Source organism: Thunnus albacares, chromosome 8 (assembly GCF_914725855.1).
Source record: "Thunnus albacares chromosome 8, fThuAlb1.1, whole genome shotgun sequence".
In the NCBI taxonomy this organism is placed as follows: domain Eukaryota; kingdom Metazoa; phylum Chordata; class Actinopteri; order Scombriformes; family Scombridae; genus Thunnus; species Thunnus albacares.
Genome location: NC_058113.1, coordinates 2,754,256 through 2,779,073, shown reverse-complemented (window position 1 = coordinate 2,779,073; position 24,818 = coordinate 2,754,256). Strand labels below are relative to the sequence as shown.

General features: G+C 39.0%; 1 protein-coding gene across 1 annotated transcript in view; it reads right to left on the bottom strand.

Moving 5' to 3' along the window:
- The window catches only part of ascc3 (activating signal cointegrator 1 complex subunit 3), a 175,498-nt gene extending 151,903 nt beyond the window's left edge, over window positions 1–23,595 (bottom strand). Inside the window, exons 1-5 of the mRNA XM_044358139.1 lie at window positions 23,510–23,595; window positions 22,662–22,802; window positions 18,348–18,498; window positions 8,687–9,264; window positions 1,441–1,558 (exon numbers count right to left, since the gene is read on the bottom strand). Of these exons, the coding sequence (XP_044214074.1) occupies window positions 1,441–1,558; window positions 8,687–9,264; window positions 18,348–18,498; window positions 22,662–22,751 (937 nt within the window). The 5' untranslated portion in view covers window positions 22,752–22,802; window positions 23,510–23,595. The remainder of the gene's footprint in view (window positions 1–1,440; window positions 1,559–8,686; window positions 9,265–18,347; window positions 18,499–22,661; window positions 22,803–23,509) is intronic.
- Window positions 23,596–24,818: the final 1,223 nt, after the last annotated feature.

The window sequence follows — 24,818 nt, the reverse complement described above, 5'->3', positions numbered from 1 at the left end:
AAACCTAGTCGGAGGTTGCTAGCTTAGCTTTAGCACAGGTGCATTATATGAGTAACAGAAAGAAACTTTTTCATCCAAAGATTGCTGATGAAAAGGTGAAGATCCTGCAGCGTACTGAGTCTCATTAAGCAGACAGCAGGCTGTTAATTGTGCGGAACACACACACAACCACTCGCTGATAACAGAAAGAAGATCCTGCATATTTGATTGGACTTTCTGGTGTGACGTAGTAACGAGTTCCGCCTCAACATCACTCGCTCTTGAGGTGCAAATTTCAAATTTTCAAATAACATAAAAAGACGGAGGATATTTTTGAGTTATTTTACCGAACAGGAGGCCCCACCATCACCCTAATCCTTCTCTTAGATCATTTTACTTGTTTTTCACCATAGCAGCCCTTTAATGACTGATGAGTTTTAGTATTCACTTACGCTTTATAAAAATTCAACATAAAACAGCGCAGAGAGGCAATTTCAGCTTTTGTTTTTGCTATATTTCAATTTTCCAGCACTTTCACATGCTGGTGGGGATGACTGGATTTTCCTCTCTCCTGCTTCAGATGCCACTGTTTTAAGTGTTATTTAGCATTACTTGCATGTGGCTATTTTATGTGTGAAATACACAGAGAGAATACTGCAGTACTACACAGCTGAAGAAATATCTATGTGTAAATATATACTGTACATGAAATGAGAGATTTTAAAAATAACCTACTGTAATCTGGTAATGCTGGCTAAAATCGTATTTACTATTCAAATACAACTGCCCACAGCGTGGACTCATTAGCATGGTTATAGACCATGTGTCATATGTCAAAATTGTTTCAGTGATTCAAATAGGTCTGGTGTTGTGCTCATTGTCAGCTGTTTCTCTGGTTGGAGAAACAATCAACTGATCAGAGTGTTGTGAGTAGGATTAAGAATGAGGACATTTTTGCCAGAAAAAAAACTACATCCTTGAGAAATAGTGATAGAAAAATGGTGACAAGCGTGGATGACCTTACAAAAACAACCACTCTTCAATCAACACGTCTTTGATCGTCACAAAATGTTACATTAACTGTTCCTACAAACCACCACTGCAACTGTTGTGTCGACTGAAAATGACAGTGGCATGCATACGTTACTCATTTAGGGCAAAACAAAACAAGATAAGAAATCATGAACGTGAACACAATGTCAGGTTGAACGAAGTGAAACAAATCAGTCTATACAAATTATTCTTCCATTCTGTCTGAAAGTAAGAGCAATGAATAAATAGCCTTCAGAAGTATTTGTTATAAGACCTTCAGTGAGAGTGTCTTTACAATTCAGACTCATCTTTGCTCTATGCTTGAATCTACATGAATTCATATCTGGTATTCATGACTGTTTCAAAGCAGAGGACAAGTGGAGTTTGTGTTACCATGGAGATGACCTGGTTGCCATGGGGCTGTCTCACCTGGTGGGTAGCCAGCCCTGTCAGGTGGGATGGCGAGGAGGGAGTCGACGATGGCCGCCCTTCGCTGGAGGAGGGTGGAGATCATCTCCAGCCCCTCTGGGCCCAGCAGTTCGAACAGCTGGAGGGAGAGATGGGGAGGGAGGGGAGGATGAAAATCAGTGGCCGCAATCCAAAAATACAGTCACCCATGGCAGCATATATATATATATTTATATATATATATATATATACCCCTGGCAAGTATATACACACACACACATACAAACATGTATACACATCCTATGGCTCACACCCCCAAACACTCTGCTAGCGCCAAGGCTGAGCACCTGGTAATTACCATCCGCCTGGTACAGAATATGCTCTGCCGCTTAGCCTCCCAAACATAACCACCTGGCATTTAGCAAGTGACAGAAAAACAACAACAAGAAATGCTGTGCACAGCAGCAGTACACAATTAAAAGCATAGTGGAGACAAGGCTGCATCAATATCATTGTGAGACAGAGTTGAAAGTGATGATAAAGTTTGTGTTTCTAATTGGAAAATAGTTGACCTGAAAGCCCAGGGTATGTTATTTCAACCTGTAAAACAATGCATTTTTTTTCCTTCTCTTTTCAGGGTTGCTTTGTGGATGGAGGTATGATTGCTCTTTCAGTCTGTCCTCCCATGGGAAGGCAATAGTCAGCACAGCAGGGAACTAAAACAACAGACGCACTTTGATGTCAGGTCAGCCGTCCCCCTTTGTTGGGGTTATCTTAGTTTCCCTCGGTGGTCTCTTTTATATTTGTTCTAAACTTCTATTGGTCCCTGTGAATGTCTCTGTCTTATTGGAGTGGAGTGTGCTGTATGTTGGGAGAGAGTGTGGAGGTAGGGAGGGTTGAGTTTTCACCTGCTCAAAGGGATTTTTTTTTTTATGAACTCTCATGAATTCTCTACTTGGAGTAGACTGATTAGGTGTGGGCTCCACTGGGACTAAGGGGCAGACTTTTTTTTTTTCCTTCAGATGGATTCTCTACAGTCCACCATCCTGCAGGCAGGACCATTGCTACAGCATTAGCTGCGTAATAACTCCAGATCTGCTAAGCTAAAGGTCAAGAGTGCAAATGTTTGTGTCCTCTGGCTCTTAATCTTTGATAAAATATTCAGCCTTGCCTCCTAATTTTTCAGCAGGTAAATGGAACAAGTGAAGCACTGTTGGAAAGGGGTCAGCACTGGGCAGGCCTGTATCTCCACTGAGACCGTTCCAACATGAACCTCAATATGGAAAACACGCTGTTAAGAATCATTTAAGCAGTACTTTTTAATCATGCCAGACGTGTGCTGTATAATACGCAATATGAAGCAACACAAGATAATTGTGCAAAAAGTTCCACTTTACTTGCAAAAATACACATCTAAGGCATAAATCTATTTAGTTATGTGCAATAAACAACACTGCACATTGAAATGCAAGACTGTAATCCTTTGTGGAATCTCTTGTTGACATTAAGATAAAATATATGAATAACCTTTTCAAACACAGCATTGATTATTAATAACAAGCTTCTTCTCTGTTCATTCACATGGGTCCCCAGGTGCAGAATGTCGGCTAAACAGCCGACCACTGTTCTATCTGAATGTCACAGCACTTCTAGAGTTACAAGAGATGATATTTCTAAAATTCAATAACAAAACTTTTCTGCATCTAAATGAGAGTAATTCTCTGATTAAATAACCTATTTACTTTTTTTTACCTCACATGTAACGTTGTGAGGTTGAACAGTAGTATTCAAGGCTTAATTACCCACCATCAAAGTGGGAAACAGATTAAGTCATTAAAAATTTACCCAACTTAAACATACCCATAGCCCAACAGATAGAGTGTATTGCCATCGTATATTAGCTTATCACAGATATATCAGTACCTGTCAGCACAGAAATGCTAATATTGTATTTGAGGTTACTTAGAAACACTGTTACCCTCACATAGTTTGTGCATCAGAGAACAATAGAAAGTCTTGCTCAGAACACATCTAGGTTACAATTATTAATATGTGTTTATTATGATGTGACACTTGAGGAATATTAGCCAATACGCTGCTGTTAGATCTCTCAAATATCAATATCAGTATCTGCCTCAAAATATGATGCAATACTTTTCTTCTTGTCTGTTCATTTAACAAAGTATAAGTCAATCTTCGTAAATGTATCAGTTTTATGTTTCTCCTAACACAAACAGCAGTACAAGACCTAAAATACAGTACAATCAGATAATAACTGATCAGAGTGTAAATAAATAAAACTAAAAATCTGACCACGCATTTGGTGCCAACTTTCAGTGTTTGACATTCCCGATACTTTCCATGGACACAATTCAGAAGATATTTAAACTGAATTGCAACCTTAGCTATTTTCTGTGCCTTACCATTGTTAATCTCACATTTTTATATAATGAGTTGAGTCTAGTCGAGGTGTGCCAGAAATTTCACCTGGTGGCAACCAATCAGCTTGCACGTGCAGGATGACAGATCAGCAGAGGTTGTTTTGATGTGCACCAGTGTTAATTTCATCCAGGAAAACTATGCGTTGATGACCTTTGTTCACAACAAAAACAAGACTAAAACTACATGAAAAGTTGTCATAGTTCTTTGACAAATTTTTGTCAACATACATATATATATATATATGTGTATATATATATATATACACACATATGATAATGTGAAAGAAGGTCAAATGGACAATTGAACTAATCACTACTTTATTGTTAAGTCTTGTTCAATGACCTGCATGCATCTGCGGGATCACAAACACTGTAGCTCCTGATTAGTAAAACACTATCCTGCACTTGAACTGTTGCACTACTTAATGTTATCTGACATTAGCTCTGTTTTGGAAGAATATAATTTATGGACTTAATTAATCTACAATCCACTGAGACTTAGAAGAGAAGCAACAACAAAACAGGAAGTGAAAACATGCAGGCAGCACAGCCACATTTATGTATGAACCAGAACTGTCCGACACCTCCTGATAATAGACACCTGGAAGGGCATTATCGCGCTTATACCATGGTCACCTGCCAAAGAATGTAAAAGTCCATTAATTTATATTTTCATGTGTTTAACAATCAAAATCTAAAGTTTTTCACAAGTCATAACTCAGTTTCCCTGGTAACACCTGACTAATACCTGGAACAATCATTACCATCCCATATGGTTCTTACAGTTACATAAAATAACACAAATAATATAAGAGCTCAGATAACTACACAACTCAAAGACAATGATTCAAACATGGAAGCTACGTGATAGCAGTGCCCATAGCAACCACTATAGCAACGACAGATAGCCTGAAAAAATCTTTGTAATAACTGACAAACTAAACATCGTATACATTCACTGGACGAGGATTATGAAAATAAAATGCACATTTCTCGCTAGAAATGTTATCATAATGCATTTTAAAGCTGAAAGTGTCTTATAATATTGCATTTTCCTCTGAGAATAAAAGAATTAGCCATTTTTTTGTTTTTGCAGACAGAAACTTGACAGTCAGGTGACATGGACACAGACCAATAGAGAAGAATAGGCCCAAAAAAAAGTAGAGATTCCATGTTTTGATGTGAGACTAGGTTGGCAGTGGGGAGCATATGCAGCCATGCTAATGCTAGCAGGAATGTTCTGTTCAAACACATTGTTTACTGAGGAGCGGCAGTATGTTGGATTACTGCAGAGCACATTCACATGGACATTGTGTGTGTGTGTGTGTGAACAAGTAAACACTGCCTTTTCCATTAACCTTGCCACAGACGACAATGACACATGTAACCATGGTAACAGTACACAACAAAGACGCCGACAGCTGTAGCCTCAAAATGCTTGGAAGACAAACAATTTAAAATGCGCCAAAAATATCTTTAGTTTTTCCTTTTTTTTTTACTAAAACTAATAAAAATCAAATGACTAAAATTTTGAATAAAACTAATACACGTTTTCGTTTCAAGTATCAGGTGCCGCAATAAACTTTGATTTACACAGACATATAAGCACACTGCAAACATTAAGCTAACATAAACATCACCAAATTACATTAAAATGCCATTACAGCACCTGTAGACACTCTTCCTTTTTGAACAACTCACAGTAGGGTTTTCGTGTTATTTAGAACACCTCATTAATATTAAAGTGAGGCTATTTAAACCTACAATGTGAAATTCCCTTCCCAATCAGCTACTGTATATAATCTAATAGCTCCCCACTGTACCGCCCCCCCCCTCCCGAGCTCAGCTACTGCCACAAAATGTCAGCAATCCAGGGTTACCAATGAGAAATAATAAGAAGCAGGTTCTCTCCATTGTCAGCTTTAATGGCACTGAGTGCACAGCCTTTAAACTTTACTGTTGACTTTGGAGTCACACAGAGGTAGATGCATGGAGAGTCTGCAGGTGCCCTCACGCACACACACACACACGCACACACAAGGCATTCTACATCTAAAGATGTCAGTGGGAGAGTTCGCTTCCAAATGTCAACTACGTGAGGAACATTGGAACCAACTGTAACCGGCTGAAGTTGTACAATTCTGCTTCTGCGGTGAAGCAATTGATGGAAAGGGGGAAGGAGAAAGAGAAAAAGAGTGAGAGAGAGATACAGCTATATGGACACTATAAAAGCCTTAAGAGTATAAGGGAAGCAGGGAATGGAGGTGGATGATAATGCAGGAGGACAGAATTATGGAGCACTTTCCTGATTCATAAGTTAATGTTAAGGATGGCAAATAACTGCTGGAGGCTTCAGCAGGGTTGAGACACAACAGAGGCCTACAGAGAGCACCCTGATCCTGGCCTTTATTTTATCATTTCTTTCTGTCTGTTGTTTTCTCTCCACATGAGGATGGGAAGGCAGATGAAAACAGGAGGGATAGCCTTCTGTTTAGCTTAACTTAACTGCAGTGTAATACCAGCTAAATTAAATTTAGAAAATGTAGGGTTTCCTGGGGCAATTCTACTTATTCATCTCAGTATCCTGCAGCAGATTTAATTATTATATTGCACTGCCATGCTTGGAGTACTATTTTGTGATTAGAAGCAATCAAAGGACTTGTAAATACAGCTATTTTTATGTGATTTTAGCATTTTTCAAATTATTATGATGGCTTAAATTTTTGTTTGTAGAAAATGCAATAATCTTGATGAAAATTGAAAATCCGGTCTATTTGCTGCTTTCAGAGTGAAATCCATGGGAAGCAGGGGGGTACCAGAATGCACTGCTGTCTGCCACAGTGTCTCTTTTGATATTACCAATGGGAGTGCCAATGTCAGTAATCTTCAGTTACTACACATAGGGACAACATCAACATGTCAAATCAGAACATAATGCAACATTAAAATCTTCCTGGGGTGTCAATGCAAGGCCATGCTGACTCTTCTACCCTCTGCTACAGCAGTTCTCCTCAGCTCATCCAAATTAAACCTGTGCTTAAGAGGTCTATCCAAATTGTCAATTAGGGCAGGTCTTGATTTTTTTTCCATTGTTCAAACATGTGTCGTGTCTCGTGTTGTGTTCACTGACAGCTGTTTCCCTGGATGGAAAAACAACCAAGCAATTCAGGGATCAATAAAGTTGACAGAAAAGTTGCAACAGACAACTGGACAAAAGAAATGACTTCAAGTCATGATGAGATGGTACAGGTACTTGTAAGTCGACTTACAGAAATACCAACTCGTGTTATGAACACGAACATCGTGTCACACTGAAAAATAAGGTGAAAACGAAATGGCAATGAGGTCTGATTATCAGAATAACACAACTCTTTACATTTGTAAAACGTCAGTATGGACAACAGAATTCTGCTTAATACACCAAGTTGATAATCAATAATGTTGAAAAGCACTACCATCTGTTGTATCTCTGACCTAATTGCTATTTGCTGCTGTAATGTCTTGGTTTCCCCACACAGTGCATTAACATGGCCTCATCTAATCTTTCTATTAATACAATGTTAAGACATTAGGGATCTTAAACTGCTGTCTTAAATGTTGACCTCTTGTTTTATGCGTACATGTTGAGTTGTTAATATTTCCAAACAGTCTTTATTTCCAATGAAGGTCAAAGCCATGCAGAAGTTGGAAATGTCTAGAAAGGTCTGGAGTTAAAGGCCAAGGATGATTTGTCCTAACAGCCAGGCCACAATAAATCCAGCATCTGGATGAAACCCAAAAGGCCAGCTGTTGAAGGTCAAGGTTGATCAATAGGAACACCAAGATATTAAACTCACCACTAGGACAGGTCAACCTTATGTCGCACAAATACCATGTTCAGAGTTCACCCTTTTTCAGTTCAAGTTCAAATTGCTTAATAAAGTTCCTCATGAGTTCTTTATCATAAGCAAATCTTTGGAGGATGTACAGTATGTTCATACTCATATATTCATTGTATCGATCAGACTCTGACCCAGACATTGTAAATTTCTCAAAGAACTTTAGTAAAAAGTCAAGAGGTTGTGATATTTAGTCCAACAAGCTAGTGAAGCTCTGTTAACGGAACTGCGTTCTTGCACATGTGCAGTGGTGTCTGCCTTACACAGAACTACTCTCCTGAGACTGAAAACATGATTACTGTTATTAATCTGTGGAAGTGTTTCTTAACAAACTAATGTACCCAAACTCTTTGTGATGGAGGAACATGTCACCCAGTGCAACGATGTGGCTCACTGGTGTGTTTTTAATAGTTTGTGGATAAAAACAAGTTCTACAGCCCAGAGGAATAAGATATATTTCAGGCATTGGATACACACACAATACTTGCTAGTAGATCAGTTAATTACTAGTTTGGCTCTGCACATGAGATTTGTTGACAATAAGAAAAATGTAGAAAATCACCAGCCATATCCTTTAAGTATCAGAGGAGGTTGAGATCTGTCAAGACCAAAACCTCACGCCACAAGAACAGTTTCCCATCAACAAGGCCGGTGATCCCCACTGACACGGACTCTATCCCCCCCATGAACATTACATGTTGTATTAATCTTATATTTGCACACCTGTGATCTTTGTTATGTTATGCACCACAACACCAAGGCAAATTTCTTGCATGTGCAAACCTATTTGGCAAAAAACCTGATTCTGATTCACATAAAAACAGATGTTAAGCTGAACTAAGCAAGTTTCAGCTTCGCTTAACCTGCGTAAAAAATATTCCCAAGAACTACTATATTTATTGAATAGAGTTTCTCATATATCAGATTTTGCTTCCCAGTGACACAAACCTCATTCTGCAGCTCATCGTCGCTCTTGTGGGAGGCCAGCATTTCAAACAGGGAGGTGCACAGCTCCTCTGGGCTGGATGAGATCATGTTGCCTCCCAACAGATATTTCTCCACCTCTGTTCTAAGAATGGTTCCATCCCCAGAGCTCAGAGATCTTCCTGAGCTGGACACCTCTTCCTCATTGGTAGTTTTCCTCCCGCTCTGCTGGTTGTTGAGGAAGTTAGTGAAGTCCAGGTTCATGTTATCCTCATGGATGCCGGAGCAGGGCAGGTCCTCCAGTGGGTCAAGTGTGTAGCAGTCATACGAGAAAGCAATGTTGCGTCCGAAAGTGGAGCCTCGTTTGGGGTTGTGACGGGAGCTCTGGCCTTGGATAAAGTCCTCAACTCGGGAGTCTCCAAGTGGAGCCACCAGCCGTGCCACACAGGCACAGGAGGCATCAGCTGCAGATGAAGGAAAGGGTCCAAACATCTGCTTAATGGCCCGGGTCTCTTCTGTGCCCACATGATCTTTGTTGTGGAAGGTCTCAAAAAGAAAGACAGCAGCATGTTCGATGGCCTCCTGACCATGTTCAGTCCCCACTGTAAAACAGAACAAAAGGTATTTAAACTTTGATGTCATGATTGCAGTAATCACTACAGCCAATGATTTGTGGGGCCCCAGGCAAGCCCAGCATGGGCCTTCCTCATGCCTTTTTCTCTATCAAAAATGTTGGTATACAGTTCTCACATCCTTTAAGTAAAGATATAACAATTGTGAGTAAAACATTTTAAAAAAAATACCACCCTCTTACCCCCACTTGACTTGAGTAATATCATTTCATATTGCTTTATATTTCTACTCCACTACATTCAGACAAGAATGTTGTACTTACTCCACTACATTAACAGCTGGCAACATTAGCAACTGGTTACTTTGCAGATTCTGATTTTACAATAATATGTGATCGAATAAATAAATAAAATACAACACAAAGTTCATGAATAAACAACCAAACAATGTATTAACATTAAATGCTCATTACAAGTTAATATGTCAGTAATAACTCAATAAGATAACCTATATAATAACTATTATTCTGCAAAATGCATGACTTTAACTTGTAATGCAGTACTTTTATATTGTAGTATATAAAATATTTAAATACTTCTTCTGCACTACCCAAAATGATGTTGCACCTTCCTTCTCCTTCTCTGTCCTTGTTTCCTCGTATGCAGTTTTCTTTTCTGGTATTATCATCATTGTCTTTGTCTGTTTGTCCTTAACAACAAGGGAGATTCAAGGGACCACTGACACCTGCAAAGCAAGGGTCACCAACTACCTGCTGGCATGATTACTGTCAGCTGACCACTAGTGGCTGTGCCCGCTACTATTACAATATTATCTTTGACCACACTGGTTGTAGGTTTGACTATGCCGTTTTATTTTCTTTATGAAATCTTTTACATATATTAGTATTTAATAGGAATGGATTATTGAAAATGAAGATTGTGGTCTTTCTACTACAGTGGTGTTGAGCTGAGCGCTCTTCATTATCACCAGACAGACCATGTGACAGACCCACGCATTAAAAAACTAAAGGGAAAATTCTGTTGATAGAACTGCGAAACAGGAATTGAAAAAAAAATTGAAGGGATTTTTACATGTAAAGGAATAGTTTGACATTTTGGAGTCTTGTCCTCAGCATGAGATTCCAGGGAGTCCCTGCACCCAGCCAAGAAACAGTCTGTACATAATCACTGTAAAACCACAAATCTGTTTTTATATTTCAGTTTTTGTACAGATTAATCAACGTGGTATAAAATGTTAATTGTTAAGCTTTAGGGGTGTTGGTAAGCAAATTTGTTACTGTTGGACAAAGCAAAGCTAGCTTACTCCTGCTTCATCTCTTTATGTTATGCTAAGCTAACTGGCTGGTGGCTGTAGCTTCATATTTATATATTTATTGTACAGACATTAGACATGTTTTTCTGGCTTCCCATCAAAGCAAGCAAATAAGTGCATTTCCCAAATTGTGGCACTGTTCCTTTTAATGTGGTTTAATTCTGATTAACCAAAAGTTATGTTAGCATGAATATTCATGAGGAGTGTTGTTATGGAATTTTACATCTTTAGGGGTTACAAATTGGGTTACATGAGTCAAGCCTGGGCCTTGAGGTCACACTGTAATTCTTAAGTAGAAAGGAGACATTCTCTCCTCTCCTTGAGACTCCAGAACCCTCTGTGATGTTTTGGGAAAGTAGAGGCCTCTCTGATAAAGGGTAAATCAGCATTGCCATGGTTACCAAGGTTGGAGGGGGCCTTCCTAAACAACACAGATAGGTCAATGTGAAGATTCTACTGACATAATCAGATATTCAAACCGGAATGTGCTGACAGTGCCCTGAAGTTCCATGCAACGTGACCTGAACTAACATGGGTAAAATGCAGTTCCTTGTTTAGAAACTAGTGAACCAATTAGACTAATTTTTCATATTATAGTCTGATCTGTTGAGGTTAAAGACTAAGAGTCAGACTTTCAGGGGGCAGAACAGAAGGAGACAGCATCTGAGTGCAGAACACTCTGATGTTCACTGTTTTCAGTTCTCCGCTTGGCCAGGTGCTTTCAATAACCATTTTCAGCATTAAGACATCTTCACTGAGGTGTTGGCCATTGCTCAACATCTCCACGATAAGGGTCATATTTTGGAAGGAGGTTGGCTTGCTTCAAGTTTGCATCTTTCATAATCTTGTTTTTACATTTGAACGTGTTTTACATTACGGGGTGGGTGAACAAATTCACATAAGAATCACAAGTAGTGTTAGATAGAGGCAAGAGTCTCCATGTTCAGATTCATTGGCTAACTGAGCAACAGCCAGTCTGGTTCGGAGACCAAATGTCTGGTACAGTAGCAGCACAGTTTTTCTGCTCAGCCTGGAGAGAGGCAGATTTCCTTTCAGAAGTTTTTAAATGTTCTGTAGGAGTTTGACAGATTTGGTTCCTGTGTGAAATGCATGTGCAGCTATGAGTAAGACCAGTGTTGTTCTTATTATTCAAAGGAGTTTAAGGCTAATTGTGTGTGAGAAATATGCAGATTTGAAGTCAGGATTTGATATGTCGTGTATTGCATGTGAGCTCATTTAATAGCTCACTGGTTTATTTAACAGTAGTGAAATCCTGTATACCTTCCTGAAGTAGTTTTGTTATTGGGGGAATACAAATGCCAGTAACAGTAATTTATCTAGATTATACATTATAGTTGATGCAGTGTAAGTGATGTGTTTCTATTTGTTAGAAACTATTAAAGACTGATCTGTGGATGTGGGTATGATAAGTAGAGTTAGAATAGGACCATCAATTTATATGTATTATTATTAAAACATCACAAATCCGTAAGTATTATCTTAGTTTGGGACCTCAGACAGCTGTGTAAGTTGCCTGATGATAAGTCCGCCCCTCACTACTGCAGGAATGATAAATTCAAACTGAAGGGACAATTAAATCTGATGTACTGGTCATCATTTTAATGATGATGATTAATAGGATTGCTGCAACAATCAACTTCACCCTTTCAATTATCATTAGTGGTATCTAGATAGCAGTGTTGTTTTGTATGGCCATTAAATGTGAGCTGTGCACTATTCATAGCTCCAGTGAAGAATCAGCAGCTGCTCTTTTGAGCAGTAAAGGCTACACCATGAGCTCACTGTTTAAGGTCTCTGCACTTCATTTAAATAATATTCCAAACAATTCATGCTTAACCAGAACTGCACTTAACAAAAAAGGAATCCAGAGTAATCGTCCAATTAGAGGGAAAAATGTCAGAGAGACAGAGAGAGAATAGAGTGAAGAAGGTTGGAGAGGCGGAGGAAAGTGAAAACAGATGAAAAGGATTTAAACCAATTAAAATGGTCTGAAAGCATCTGAGTCGTTGCTGCACATAGCAGAGCAGAATGGCTGCTTTCATCCCCTCCAGAATGTGCTTAACAGCAACTTTTTATTTGGATCCAGTCACATACTGTAGGCTGAGGGCAGGCTCAACACATAAAGCAGCAGAGAGCATCATAATAAATACTGTTACTCCTGACTGTTGAACGAGAAGAGAAATACTGCCATGAACGAAGAGAAAAGAAAACTAAATGAAAATCATCACAGGCTTTCATGAGAGAGAAGTTCAGCTAACACATGACGTTACAGACTGAGGATTACAGCATGTACAGCAGGCTACAGTATCCAACACATCTTCTGTGTAGGTAATCTAATATGTTTCCATTTGTTGGTGAGAATTTTCACATGAGAAGACATTTGACATGAAAACATAATTAGCTCCATATTGTTACTGAACCTGTGCCAGTGGTCTATTTGCAGTACTACTAACTACTAGCTAGTGATAAACTAGTGATTTATTAAATCAGGTTGCACCATTAAACCTGCATTAATTGATTTATTGCCCACTAGGGCCGGTGGAAACAAGTTATGGTAAATGGACTACACTTATATAGCGCCTTTCTAGTCAAAGCGCTTTTACACTGCATGCCACACTCAGCCATTTACACACACGTTCATACGCTGGTGGCAGGCTGCCAAGTAAGGTATCAAGCTGCACATCGGTAGGATCTAATCATTCACACACATATGCACACGCCAATGGTACATCCATCAGGAGCAATGCGGGGTTCAGTATTTTGCCCAAGGACGTTTTTGCCCAAGGACACGCTTAAGTCATGTCTTGTCTAGTAAACACTAACAATATAAGCATAATGTTTTGTAATTTGAGGTATAATGTAACTTAAAATATTCCCTGTTTATATCAATACTAAACAGCATTTTGATCAAGTGTCAGGTTAGATTTGGTGGACATTTAGTCTTCAATCTAAACATGTCATCTATTAGATTGCTACACCTGGCAGTTATTCTGTGTACGTATTCAGCAACAACTCTCTCACTCTGTAAGCAGTAGTTTGTGTGGGGCACCTACACTTAGTAAGTTATGACAAGACTAAGTTTGAAGCTAGAAACAGCTGGTGTACTGGATCATGGATACTGTGTAATGGTTGTCTATGGGAGGAAGTTTTTTGCAGCCAGTGAGAGTTGTGTGACCTACACTACACATCCCAGTGCTGTTGCTAGGGGCTTAGAACATCCCCGTCTTAGCTGAAAGCTGTTGTCAGCTGCTAAGCTAACCACATTTAACAATCACACCCACAGAAAATGTGGTGACTGCTATTACCCCAACAATTTTTTTAACAACTTGTTTGTAAAATTGCATATATTTTTGTTTTAAATCAATTAACTGTTTAAAGGTAAAACTCCAAATATTTGCTGCTTACAAGGATCATGGGATTTTATTGTCATGTGCATTAAAACGCCACCTGTGCATTTCCATCCAATGAAAAACTTGTGCTCTGGCTGCTCTCCTGAAAGAGAGCAATGCTTCAAGAGCTTCAATGAAGATTTTTTGTATTTCTCTCTTTCATATTTAATGGTAAATTAAAAACGTTTGGCACTTAGTGAAGTTGATGATAACATTTTAAGTCACTTTGGGCTCCGAGTATATGACATTCTAAAAAATAAATGATTAATCTAATGATATAAAATTTAAGCTCCTGTTAAACACAACATCAAACCAGGCCACAGTTACTACAGAGCAGCTGATCTTGCTATTAGTGGGCAACAGGAGCACAAATAGCTCTACATGTACAGTATGTTCCTCGTACTGCTGTATACTATTGTATCATCAAAGTGTTGCATATCCTCAGTGGGTTCTGGCTCAAACAAATCTACTCTGACTCTGAATAACATGTTCTAAAATGTACTATCTCCAGTCAGACTGGATGCAGCAGGCCACAGAAGGCACCAGCTGCATGACAGTCCCATTAGCTTCAGCCTGAGCCTTTGGCTACCTTTGCTGCATTGGCTGTGTGGTGGACTACAGCTCATACATGCTTTGACCTTAACCTGCTGTAAAATGTTCACAATGTCCAGTAGGAAGATTTTTTGCCCAACTGATGTGGTTCTGTATAAAAACTAGATTTATTTCAGTCAAAGTCTCTCTATAGCTCTTTTGCCACCTATTAAGATTCAGAATATTTCATGACATGAAGCTGAAGCTATAGACCTTTTTCAACCTCATTGCAGGAAAGCACAGGTGTAATTGATTACATTAATTATGGCTCCATTCCAATTAGGTGCCCTTTAAGCCAAACTAGTTAGTCAGCCTGTTTCACCTGTTTTTCTCCCGCTACTGTATGACAAGTCAGAATATCTGCTGTGAAAAAAATCTATAGTGTGTTCCTTTAAGGAATCAGAACAGAAATGGAATCGATACATGAGCCTTCACAGGGAGCCCTACCATCCTTGACTAAACTTTCCTGAGCTCTTAATCCATCATATACATTATACAGTACTGTAGGTGGACTATCGTTGCTGTAAGAATTATCTGTAAGCCTCCTGTACTTCAGACCTCCACCTTTCCTCACGCGCTGCTCTGCAGCTTGGAGGAGCTGCAGAGGGCTGGGGGCTGTGGATGTATTCTGAAATGAATTCATTGCCATTTCTGTTGGCAGTATGTGAGTATGTTCGAATAAGTAGCAAAACTTCATTTTCACATATGGAAATGGGTTGTTCATCTAGAACAATAAATGTATCTTCGCTATCAGCCAAAAATGACTTTCAATCAAAAGCTTGACTTTAACCAGCCACAGATGCTTGGATCACATGACTGACAGAACAGAACCTCATAGGCCAGAGGTCTGATTTGTTCCAGCCAGGCTCCAATGCTTATCCTCAATATCAATGTTCAGATCGGAATTTTAAATCTTGAATTTTAGGATCTGAACTTGACCAGGTCAATTTGAGCAACCAGATTTTAGATCCAAATTTTCTATTTGAAGGTATGAACCCTAAAAATATGCTGCAAATAAAGTTTTTGAAATTTCATTACTTGAAATTTACCACTGAAATCTCAAAGTGGGAAATTCAGACCACATAAATTCAGATAGATGCTTTACAAAGTAAAATATTTCAGTGCTATAAATTCAGTGGCATTTAAATTTCAACATTAAGAATTCAATAGTGATGACAGGATCCAAATTCTGATCTTACAGCATTTCTTTGATTCCATATGAGTGGCATTTCTCATATATGATGAAATAGAGCTGCAGGAGGAGCTATTTTGGGTGCCTCTGGTTCCCGAAGTAAAAATCACTTTAATTTTTCCCAGAGACAATAGGCTGGTTTGAGATGAACTGCACCTCGCCTTGGAAGAGGACGGGATCAGGCGGCAGTAGCAGGAGGAAGTGACGAAATGCTGCTGACAGTTTCCAGCAGCCTTCCAAGAACATACAGGAAGTCACAGAAAACGTTTCATCCTGTTAGGTCTGATCCCAATTTAATAAAATGTTATCAGATCAGTCTACTCGAGCTTAGCTACTCACTAACATTGTTTTAATGATGTTCTGTATGATAGAGTACAGCCTATTAAAGTTACCTGCTAGCTTGTGATAATAAAAACACCATTTATTCTGTAATCTCCAATATTAGGCTATTAAAGTATTTTACATAGAAATTTAGCCGATAGCAGGCGGACCACTACCTGCCAGTCAACATGCTGACCATAAATCAGCTGACTTGTCAAACTCATTCGCATCTCATTCCCAAAATAAAGAAATTCAAATTCATATTCAGTGTGATTCTGTTTATCTTGCCTTGAGTTTTGGGGAGAAGTTTTGTATAAGCTTTAACTTCCTGCCTCTCCTACACAAATTTACTTTAAATTAATGTATAGCCTAGCCCAGTATATGCAGATAAAATGTGCTTGTATATGTGAATATCTTTGTATACACATCAAATCTATAAATATTGTATAAAAAAGTATTTTGTAATATGCAAACAAATAAAGCAAAGCAATCAATAGTCAAAATACAAGAGAACATAGACATAGGCAGATTATATGCTCTACCTGTCAAATATTTAGACCTTTAGAGTTTCACATCTGTACAGAGGTGAGAGAGATGTCACACTCGTTACCAAAAGTTTTATGTTATTTCAGTTCATAATGGCAACAAGAAATAATGACATGAGCTGCATATTGTATCTGTAATATTTGGTTACCCAATGTTTTCTGTCTCTTTGGCTGATAAAAGTTCTGAATTCTTAGTACAGGATCAAATAACTGAAATCAGAATGTTTACAATTAAACAAAAAATGAAGAGTTTCTATAAAACGTCATGTTGTTGATCAAACACCTGAGCCAATCAGTTCTTTGATCAGGCGACAGCCAGGCGTTTCCAATCATGCCCTGATCCTGGCAGTCAGTAGAGAGCATGGATGTATTATAAGATCCAGATACCAGACTCAAAGATGGCTCCTATTCAATCCAATAAGAACTGTTTGCCTGGTGCATGAGCCAAAAAAGTTTCTAACTTCCAGGGTTTGTTTACTTCAGGGGGTGTTTACTTCAGGGGGTGAGCAGCCCACTGATGTGCAGTAGTGTTCCTCCTGCCAGTTCCTACTCAGTCCATTACTTTACATTGTGATGACGTCACAGATTTTAAAATCACTTTTCTAGGCTCTGAGAATGTTTTTGCAATTATAAAACCTTAATGGATCAAACATTCATAACAGAAAGAGCCATAATGAACCTTGTTTGCGGTCTTATTATACATCCATGTGCCTGGCTCCAACAACTGCGGCCACCTTGATCTCGTAAGGTTATCGTTGCCCACATGTGCACGACATCAAGAGCAGGTCAGGATCAAGTCGGACACAAATCTAACCAGCATGCATTGTACTGTGATCGCCAGTGATCGATTCATCGCATACCTGGCTCATCTCAAACGAGCCTGATGTTATGTTGTGACATGACTCATAGTCTGAGCACTTCTACAGCTTGGATCAGTGGAAACTCTCTTGGTTTAATCATCAGTACAATAGGTGAACAACTGCGCTAGAAAATATCTGGTTCTTTAGTAAAAAGTTGAAGGAATTGTTTACATAACAATTTCAGGGTAGAATCACTCCCAAGGTGCATTTCAGCAAGAAACAGCCAATCACGGAGCTTAAAATTTGGTCACATGCGCTGCTAACAGTAGGCAGAAGACTACAATGTACAATCTATGAAGTGAATCAGTTCACTTTTAATTTCTGGGTCATTTTTAACTGAATTCAGCAACTATGACTTTTGTTTATAACTTCAGTGACAAAGTGATGAGTGCCCACAGCTTCTTCTCCATAGTAACAGTGGCTAACGCTCATGGCTGTTGCTGTATTCATAGCCATCCCCCTAAATCACGGACAACATGATTTCTCAGAAAGTAAGTTGAAATAATAGAAACTGGTGGTCATAATATAAATCTGTAGGATCATTATGTTATCCAGGAGAGTGCTAAGTTTTCTGCTTCCACTGATATCTCAAACACAGATACCTCAAAATCTGGGCAAATAAATGAAAGCTATCTGTATGTATTTGTATGTATGTTGTCATTTGGGTGTGTGTGCTTTTAATTGGACTGTTTTCCTTTAAACTCACAATCCTTACAGCGACTAGTAAGTGTGTCATAATCACTTTTAGATGACAAATCTAAAAACAGACTACAGCATTCTTTTATTTGATACACACTATGAAAACACATGAAAATAGACTGAAAGAAATTACAGTGGATTTGAGGCTGAGGAGTTAATTACCAATCTGTTTGGCTGCCAGAAGGAGGCTCTTCAGTTCCTGATTGGCAGCTTGCTGCTTAACTTTGTCCTGATGCTCGGTGCAGAGATGGACGATCTTCTGCCACGTCAGGCCCTCTCTGGCAAACTGCTCCTGTCTCTTCAGACGTTTGGTCTAACATGAGTCACAGGGAAAAATGAAATTACATTTCAAGAGAGAGAACAGTGGCATTCACTGCTCTAATAACCACAGTTATTTCTAACTGAGTACTGGAACAAGACCAATATACCCTAACAGCTTGGCAATATATTGCACAGATATTCTGTCTAAAATCTGAATGTTGTGCAGTCAGTGTGGCACATCTACGATATAAGTAATAAGCTCATCTTATGTATTTACTGTGGAATTGATCAAGACGTTACTTGCTGTGATGTTACTTGCTTGATTCAAACTGAAGGAGGGCTTTCAGGTCATCCCTGACACAGTTCAAGTCCATCTGACACCAAACTTCATTGACTCATTCAAATGTTTAAACCTGAATTATTTTCTATAGGATGAAGCATGTCCAGATGAATTTCTACCAATAAAAGGTGTACTTCAGTGATTTAATATTGCACATAAAGTTGGGTAGGAGACATGGTCAACATCGGCACAGCAGAAGCTGAGATATCCTCGATTTTAGTGTCCAGCATGGATCAAGCTCCAGAAAACACTGGATCCTACATTTCCCATAATGCTTTCTTTAATGTATCTTGATAGCATTGTTTCGATAAACAATCAATGTCAGGTTAACTCTCCAGTCTTTCAAACTTCACATCCCTGATGGGGGTTATTTTTTAGACTTGACAAAGCTCCTCAAGAGCCACAGAAGACAGTAGTAAGTTCAACAAAGACCCAACAATCAATAAAAAGTAAACTGAACTATGACTGTATCATTCAAAAGGTTTTGATACAGATACAATACCTGACTTTTAGCACCAATATGATGGTTTTATTTAATGACTCACTTTGAGGACTTTGTCATTTAAATCAAAAACTGTCTAATCAAGATATCTGATAGGAATCTGAGCAGACTATGACATCTATCAGTACTCAACAGTTTTCAGTATTCAGTGCTATTGATGCCTTTCAGCTGGTATCAAACAGTACTGAGGTTCAATACCCAGGCCTGCTCTTCACTCTGTAGTCAGACATGCTTCCTCAGCATTTCGTAGGAAAGTCAGTGTAAATGAGCATAAATTGTCAGTTTTAAAACAACATTAAAAGATTTGGAAAGAAGCTTCTCCCATTATACTGTAGCAGTGAAGTATTAAATCTGAGCAGGTCTGACAGTTCAGGTTCTGAGGTCGGGAGAGGAATTAACACAATGACTCCATTACAATCAGCACCTTCATATCTTCTAAAACTAAGCATTTTAACGCAAGCTGTGAGATTATCACAGAGTAATTTCAGCCATCTTTTCCCTAGAGAAGCACTTTTTCCAGTTAGAGGATTTAACTGGAGGTGAGCCAGGTAAAAGTGGACGGCTGAATACCAATTCCAATTTCATTTGAAGTCTGAGGAACGGGCGACTGATCTGAGAAACGCATCACTGACACAGAGTGAAAGACAGGAGATTTCGATTTTAAACAGATGAAATATGACTGGCGAGGTTGTAAAATAGCAAAAGCAAAAAGAAGATATGAAACATGTGAACAGGAAGGATGTGAACATAAAGGAGAACCCCATTCAGATATTGTCAATAGGCAAGCAGTGGGCATTGTGGCAAAAGCACAAGATTCTGGAAACATGGAAAGCAGAAGAGCTGAAACCTCTTCCTTCTCAGAAACAGTTTGATGTCCACAAAATAAATCCATGAATTTTTTGGATAGGGACATCCTAACAGAGTTTTTTGCCAGCTACCCTGATTTTTGAACACTGAAATCCTTTAATATTGAGTATGTGCATCATAATTTCCCCTGATGCCTTCTTACAGTGTTTACTTTAAATAGAATACAAGAGAGCATGAACATTCAAAAAAAAGCTAAATTAAAGCCTTCAACAGAGGGAAGAAACAAAAATAGCATCTGCAGTGTAAACTGTGTTGAAAGCTCCCAATAAACTGAATAAAGCACCATTTTGATCTCAGAGAGATCTCCGTCAGGCTTCATCAGGCAAAAATAGAGCCCCAGATTTAGGCTGGAAGGCATGCATAGGCCTGCCAGATGAACTTCTGAAGTTCATCTGGCAGGCATGAAGTTCCTGCAAACCAGCCTGTTGTCTCTGGTCATTCATAATTGATCTAAAACAGACCTGAAAGTCATTCATTAGGCCATCAACAGAAACATTATCAGCAACTATGTTGATAATTAAAAACATGTTTAAAATGGCTATTGTTTATATTTTATATGAAAAATGCATCACATGACAAACCCTACTGGCTGCAGTGAAGAAGCTCCAGTAAACCAACTGAACATTAAACCACTATACACTATACACTACCTGCTCAGCACTAAACAGCAGACAGACACAGTGGAGCATTTAGCAGCTACAGAGACACATATCTTTTTCTCAGGAGTTGTTGGAGGTAAACAAACCAGAGCCTAAAGGAAAATGACTATCGGACTTAAATTCATCAGGTGGACACAGACATGACTCAAAATGAATGCTAATGTTGCTAATTGTTTGTGAACATGTTAGCCATATCAACTTGAAAGGTGTTAATATATCAGTGATGTGTTTATAGCTTGTTGCGCTGCCCCCAAGTGGCCAAAAAAAAACCCGACACCACCACCAACACAGAGCACATAATCAGCTATCTGTAACTAGCAGTCTGTTCACAGTGGATTTTACTAACATGATGAAGGGTTTTACATAAAAACTGTTTCATGATAAGACAGCTCACTGTGTTACTGTGTGTTTATGACTGGAATAATATGTAAAACAGGTGTATAGCATATGTGTGTATGTCCAGTATATTTTGATGGCAAACAGGAAGAATTTCATACACACTAACATTACTAATATGCAGTATGAGGGAGCGTCCGTGCTCTTATGCCCTGCTGCCTGTCAATGCTCTGGGATACACTCATTTCTCAACTACCTGCAACAGCTAACTTTGTGTAGTGTTAACCTTGCTACTAGGTGCCATTAGTCACTTGAATTCCATGTGTCATGTTTCGCGTGACACACATGACATTGTGGCAACATGTTTTCTGTACCAGAGTGTCACTCTCACACCGTGGACTTTAATCACACACACTGATGCTACAACGTATCTTGAAACTTGATGTTGAAATGTAATCTTAAATAAAAACAGTCCAGAGTAGAGTCTACATCTGTGTTTTTGTAACAGAGACTGAACTGTCTTTTTAGGATATTCCATGCATCCAAAATGGAAACATTTGGAGTTTTCCATTGTAGCAGGGAGAAGGGAGCTGGATAAGAGCCATACAGTAAGCAAGCTGTGTCATCAAAGATAAAATATTTCGGTAACTGAACTAACAGGCAAAATCACATTACGCGCTTCCACAAAGTTGGAGGGAAAACAGCCTGCTGCAGTTGATGCCAAAGACAGAACCTTCCAACAAGTTTCAAAGCAGGACACATTTCTTGCTCTGATAGTGTGGGAAAATGTGCTGATATGATTCCTCTGACAATGTCACGATGGATGTTAATAACTTTATTAAAGTTTAAGTTAACCCTGATGATGTTGTAGCCAAAACCAGACATTTCTCAATAAGTATAAGCAAAGTAATGAAACAATTCTGCTCATATGTTGCTATAAGAGGTTGCCATAATGATGTCAAAAAGACATAAAGTTCCATTCTGATTCAATAATAGTGCATATTGGTAAATGTAACATCAACTGTATGCACATTTGGTCCTTTCATATATTTTCTCCAGCAAAATTTGATTTCATTTCACTGAAGGGCCCTATAGGGATGGGTGTTGCAATGGCGTTATTCTATATACTTGTCCCTATAAACATAAATATTCAACGAATGAATTAATTGATTTGATTAGAAAGGGATTCTCCCCACATCTTACAGCAATATGCAGCTGAATCAGGTGCTTCTCAGGTCACGTCTGATTCATTTGCAGCCTTTAACACTGTTTTGACACTACTACACATTCAGTGGGTGTTAAGAGATGGAACTGAATACTTAAACATGAAAGGACAATTAAGAAAAACAGTGATGCTGCACATGACTTAAAGTTTTGTTACAGTTTCTAACAAAATTGCTCTATGTTACTCTTGAAAGTTAAAGTTCTGTTATGACAATGATTCCAATGAACCACTGTCATTTGAATAAATCCTCAAACAACCCCTGCACTCAATTCCAAGCCTCACTCACCTTCAGATCATAGACCTGCTCAGTGAAGTCTTCCCTCCTGCTGACATTGGAGAAGGAGCGCAGCGCACCAGTGAGCCGTGGAGGAGACATTGTTGTCTGAATCTCTCATCCGTACACTGGTTCTCCACTTTATTTCTATAACTGATAGACAGACAGACATACACAAACTGTAATCTTAACTTTCATTATTGTAAAGTTTCTAAAAGCTGTCAATTTTTGAAAGTTGCCTTTCTAAACAGACATTACTAGCAACTGTAAAACATAACAATATACCCTAATGATACACACAATAGCAGTTTACCATCTGTAAATGCAACCTGTACCTACAAGGGACGTTATGTTGGTTGGACAATGAGTAAGAAACCTGTTCTAAAGGTCAGATTATTAGGGAAATAAAGACAGTTTGGAGAATAAAGTTTATGCAGAGCTGAAGACCGGAAACTATCAATTTGTCCGGGAGCCAAAATATCTTCTTAAACTTAATATAGGCGACTAAAATGATGGTGATAACAAACCAGGTGTTTTTAACAACCTAGATATTCTCTCCACACAGGAGAATAAAGGTACACGCCAGGGATAATGTGCTATACCTAACAATGAATTATTGTGCAAACGAGAAGTTTTATTCTGTCACTTTTGATAACTTTAAACACAGCAAAATGAAAGATACTCTCCAACGTGTGAGACTGTGATGCTAGCTAATGTTAGCTTGTCAGCTGTGCTGCCACTTCCCCTAGCCGTATTATCTATAGTCTTGTGAAGAACTGTCAACACCAAACGAAGGAATAGGTTGCAGACAATTTGCAGAGCCTGTTAAACATTATAAAACTTCACATTTCAGTAGCTACCTTCCGACGTGTCTGGTAGAGTGAACTGTCCGGTGGCGTGAGTGGCCTACCGGCAGATGTCAACAGAAGTGGCTTGTTCGCTAAGAATTGTGGGGGTTGTTGTTTTCTCGGAGAATTAGTTGGTAGGGCCGAGAGCAAAAATGACTACATTGCCCATACACACAGAGGCTTGCTACATAACACACGGTTCGCTTCAATTTTCACCGGCGTACACCGATCTATGTGTGGGCGGAACCACTCTCAAATGAAACGGGGGGAAACTGATGTTTGCTCAGGTTTGTGGAAGCTGACAGGCGGTTGTGGAGAAGTGGATATCGGTGGTCTGTGCATACACTGATCTGTGCATGGACTAAGGATGGCAGGGAATAGGGATGGTGAGGGTGGGAGTGACGATATGGATGTAAACGACTGGACTGAAGTACGGAAAACGAAACGAGTTAGGAAGCAAAGTAGTATAAGTGGTAGTTGTTCCGATGGGAGAGATGAAGTTAGGCTGGTGCGTAGGAGGGTTGTTGAGAATGAGGGGTTTAAATGAATTTTGAGGTTCAAGGAAGGAAACGATTTAAGGACAGTTTGTCCGGTGGCATTGACTCTCAGGTTGAAAGAGAAAGTGTTGTGTTGGGTGATGGCAGCTTGTTAATCAAGTGTAAAGATGAGGAGCAGAGAAAGAAAGTGATGAAGCTGATTAAAGTGTGTAACAAAATGGTCAAGAAGACAGGTGATGGGCCCTTTGTGAGAGCTGTTTTATATGGCGTCCCAGTGGAGGAAAAGTTGGAGGACTTGAGGTCAAGTATAAGAGATGGTAAAGTTATTGCCATTAAACGTCTGCAAGCAAGAAGGAGAGGAGAGAGGGTTGATTGTTTATCAGTGATGCTGGATTTCTAAGAGAGGGTGTTACCTGATGAAGTGACAATAGCATATATAAGTTACAATGTAAGAGTGTATGTCCCACCACCTTTGAGATTTCCAAATGCCAAAAAAATTGACATATTGCAGCAGGGTGTAAAGGGAAACAAAAGTGGTGATGGTGTGTAGGTGATCATGAATATAGGAAGTGTGAGGATGGGGCAGAGATGAAATGTGTTAATCAGTAATTTACTGCATGTGCCAAACAAGGGGGGAGAGCAAGATTTTTAAATATTCAAGGAATATCTGAGATGGATGTTCAGGAAGAGCTTAAAAAACGGGAACAGTTAAACAAAGAATCCTGTTCACAAGATTAGTTGTACTCATGTTAGTTCTTCCGTGGAATGCAAGGAGTCTGCTGTTGAATGGCCAAGAATTTAAAAGATTTAAAGGGGTTAGAATT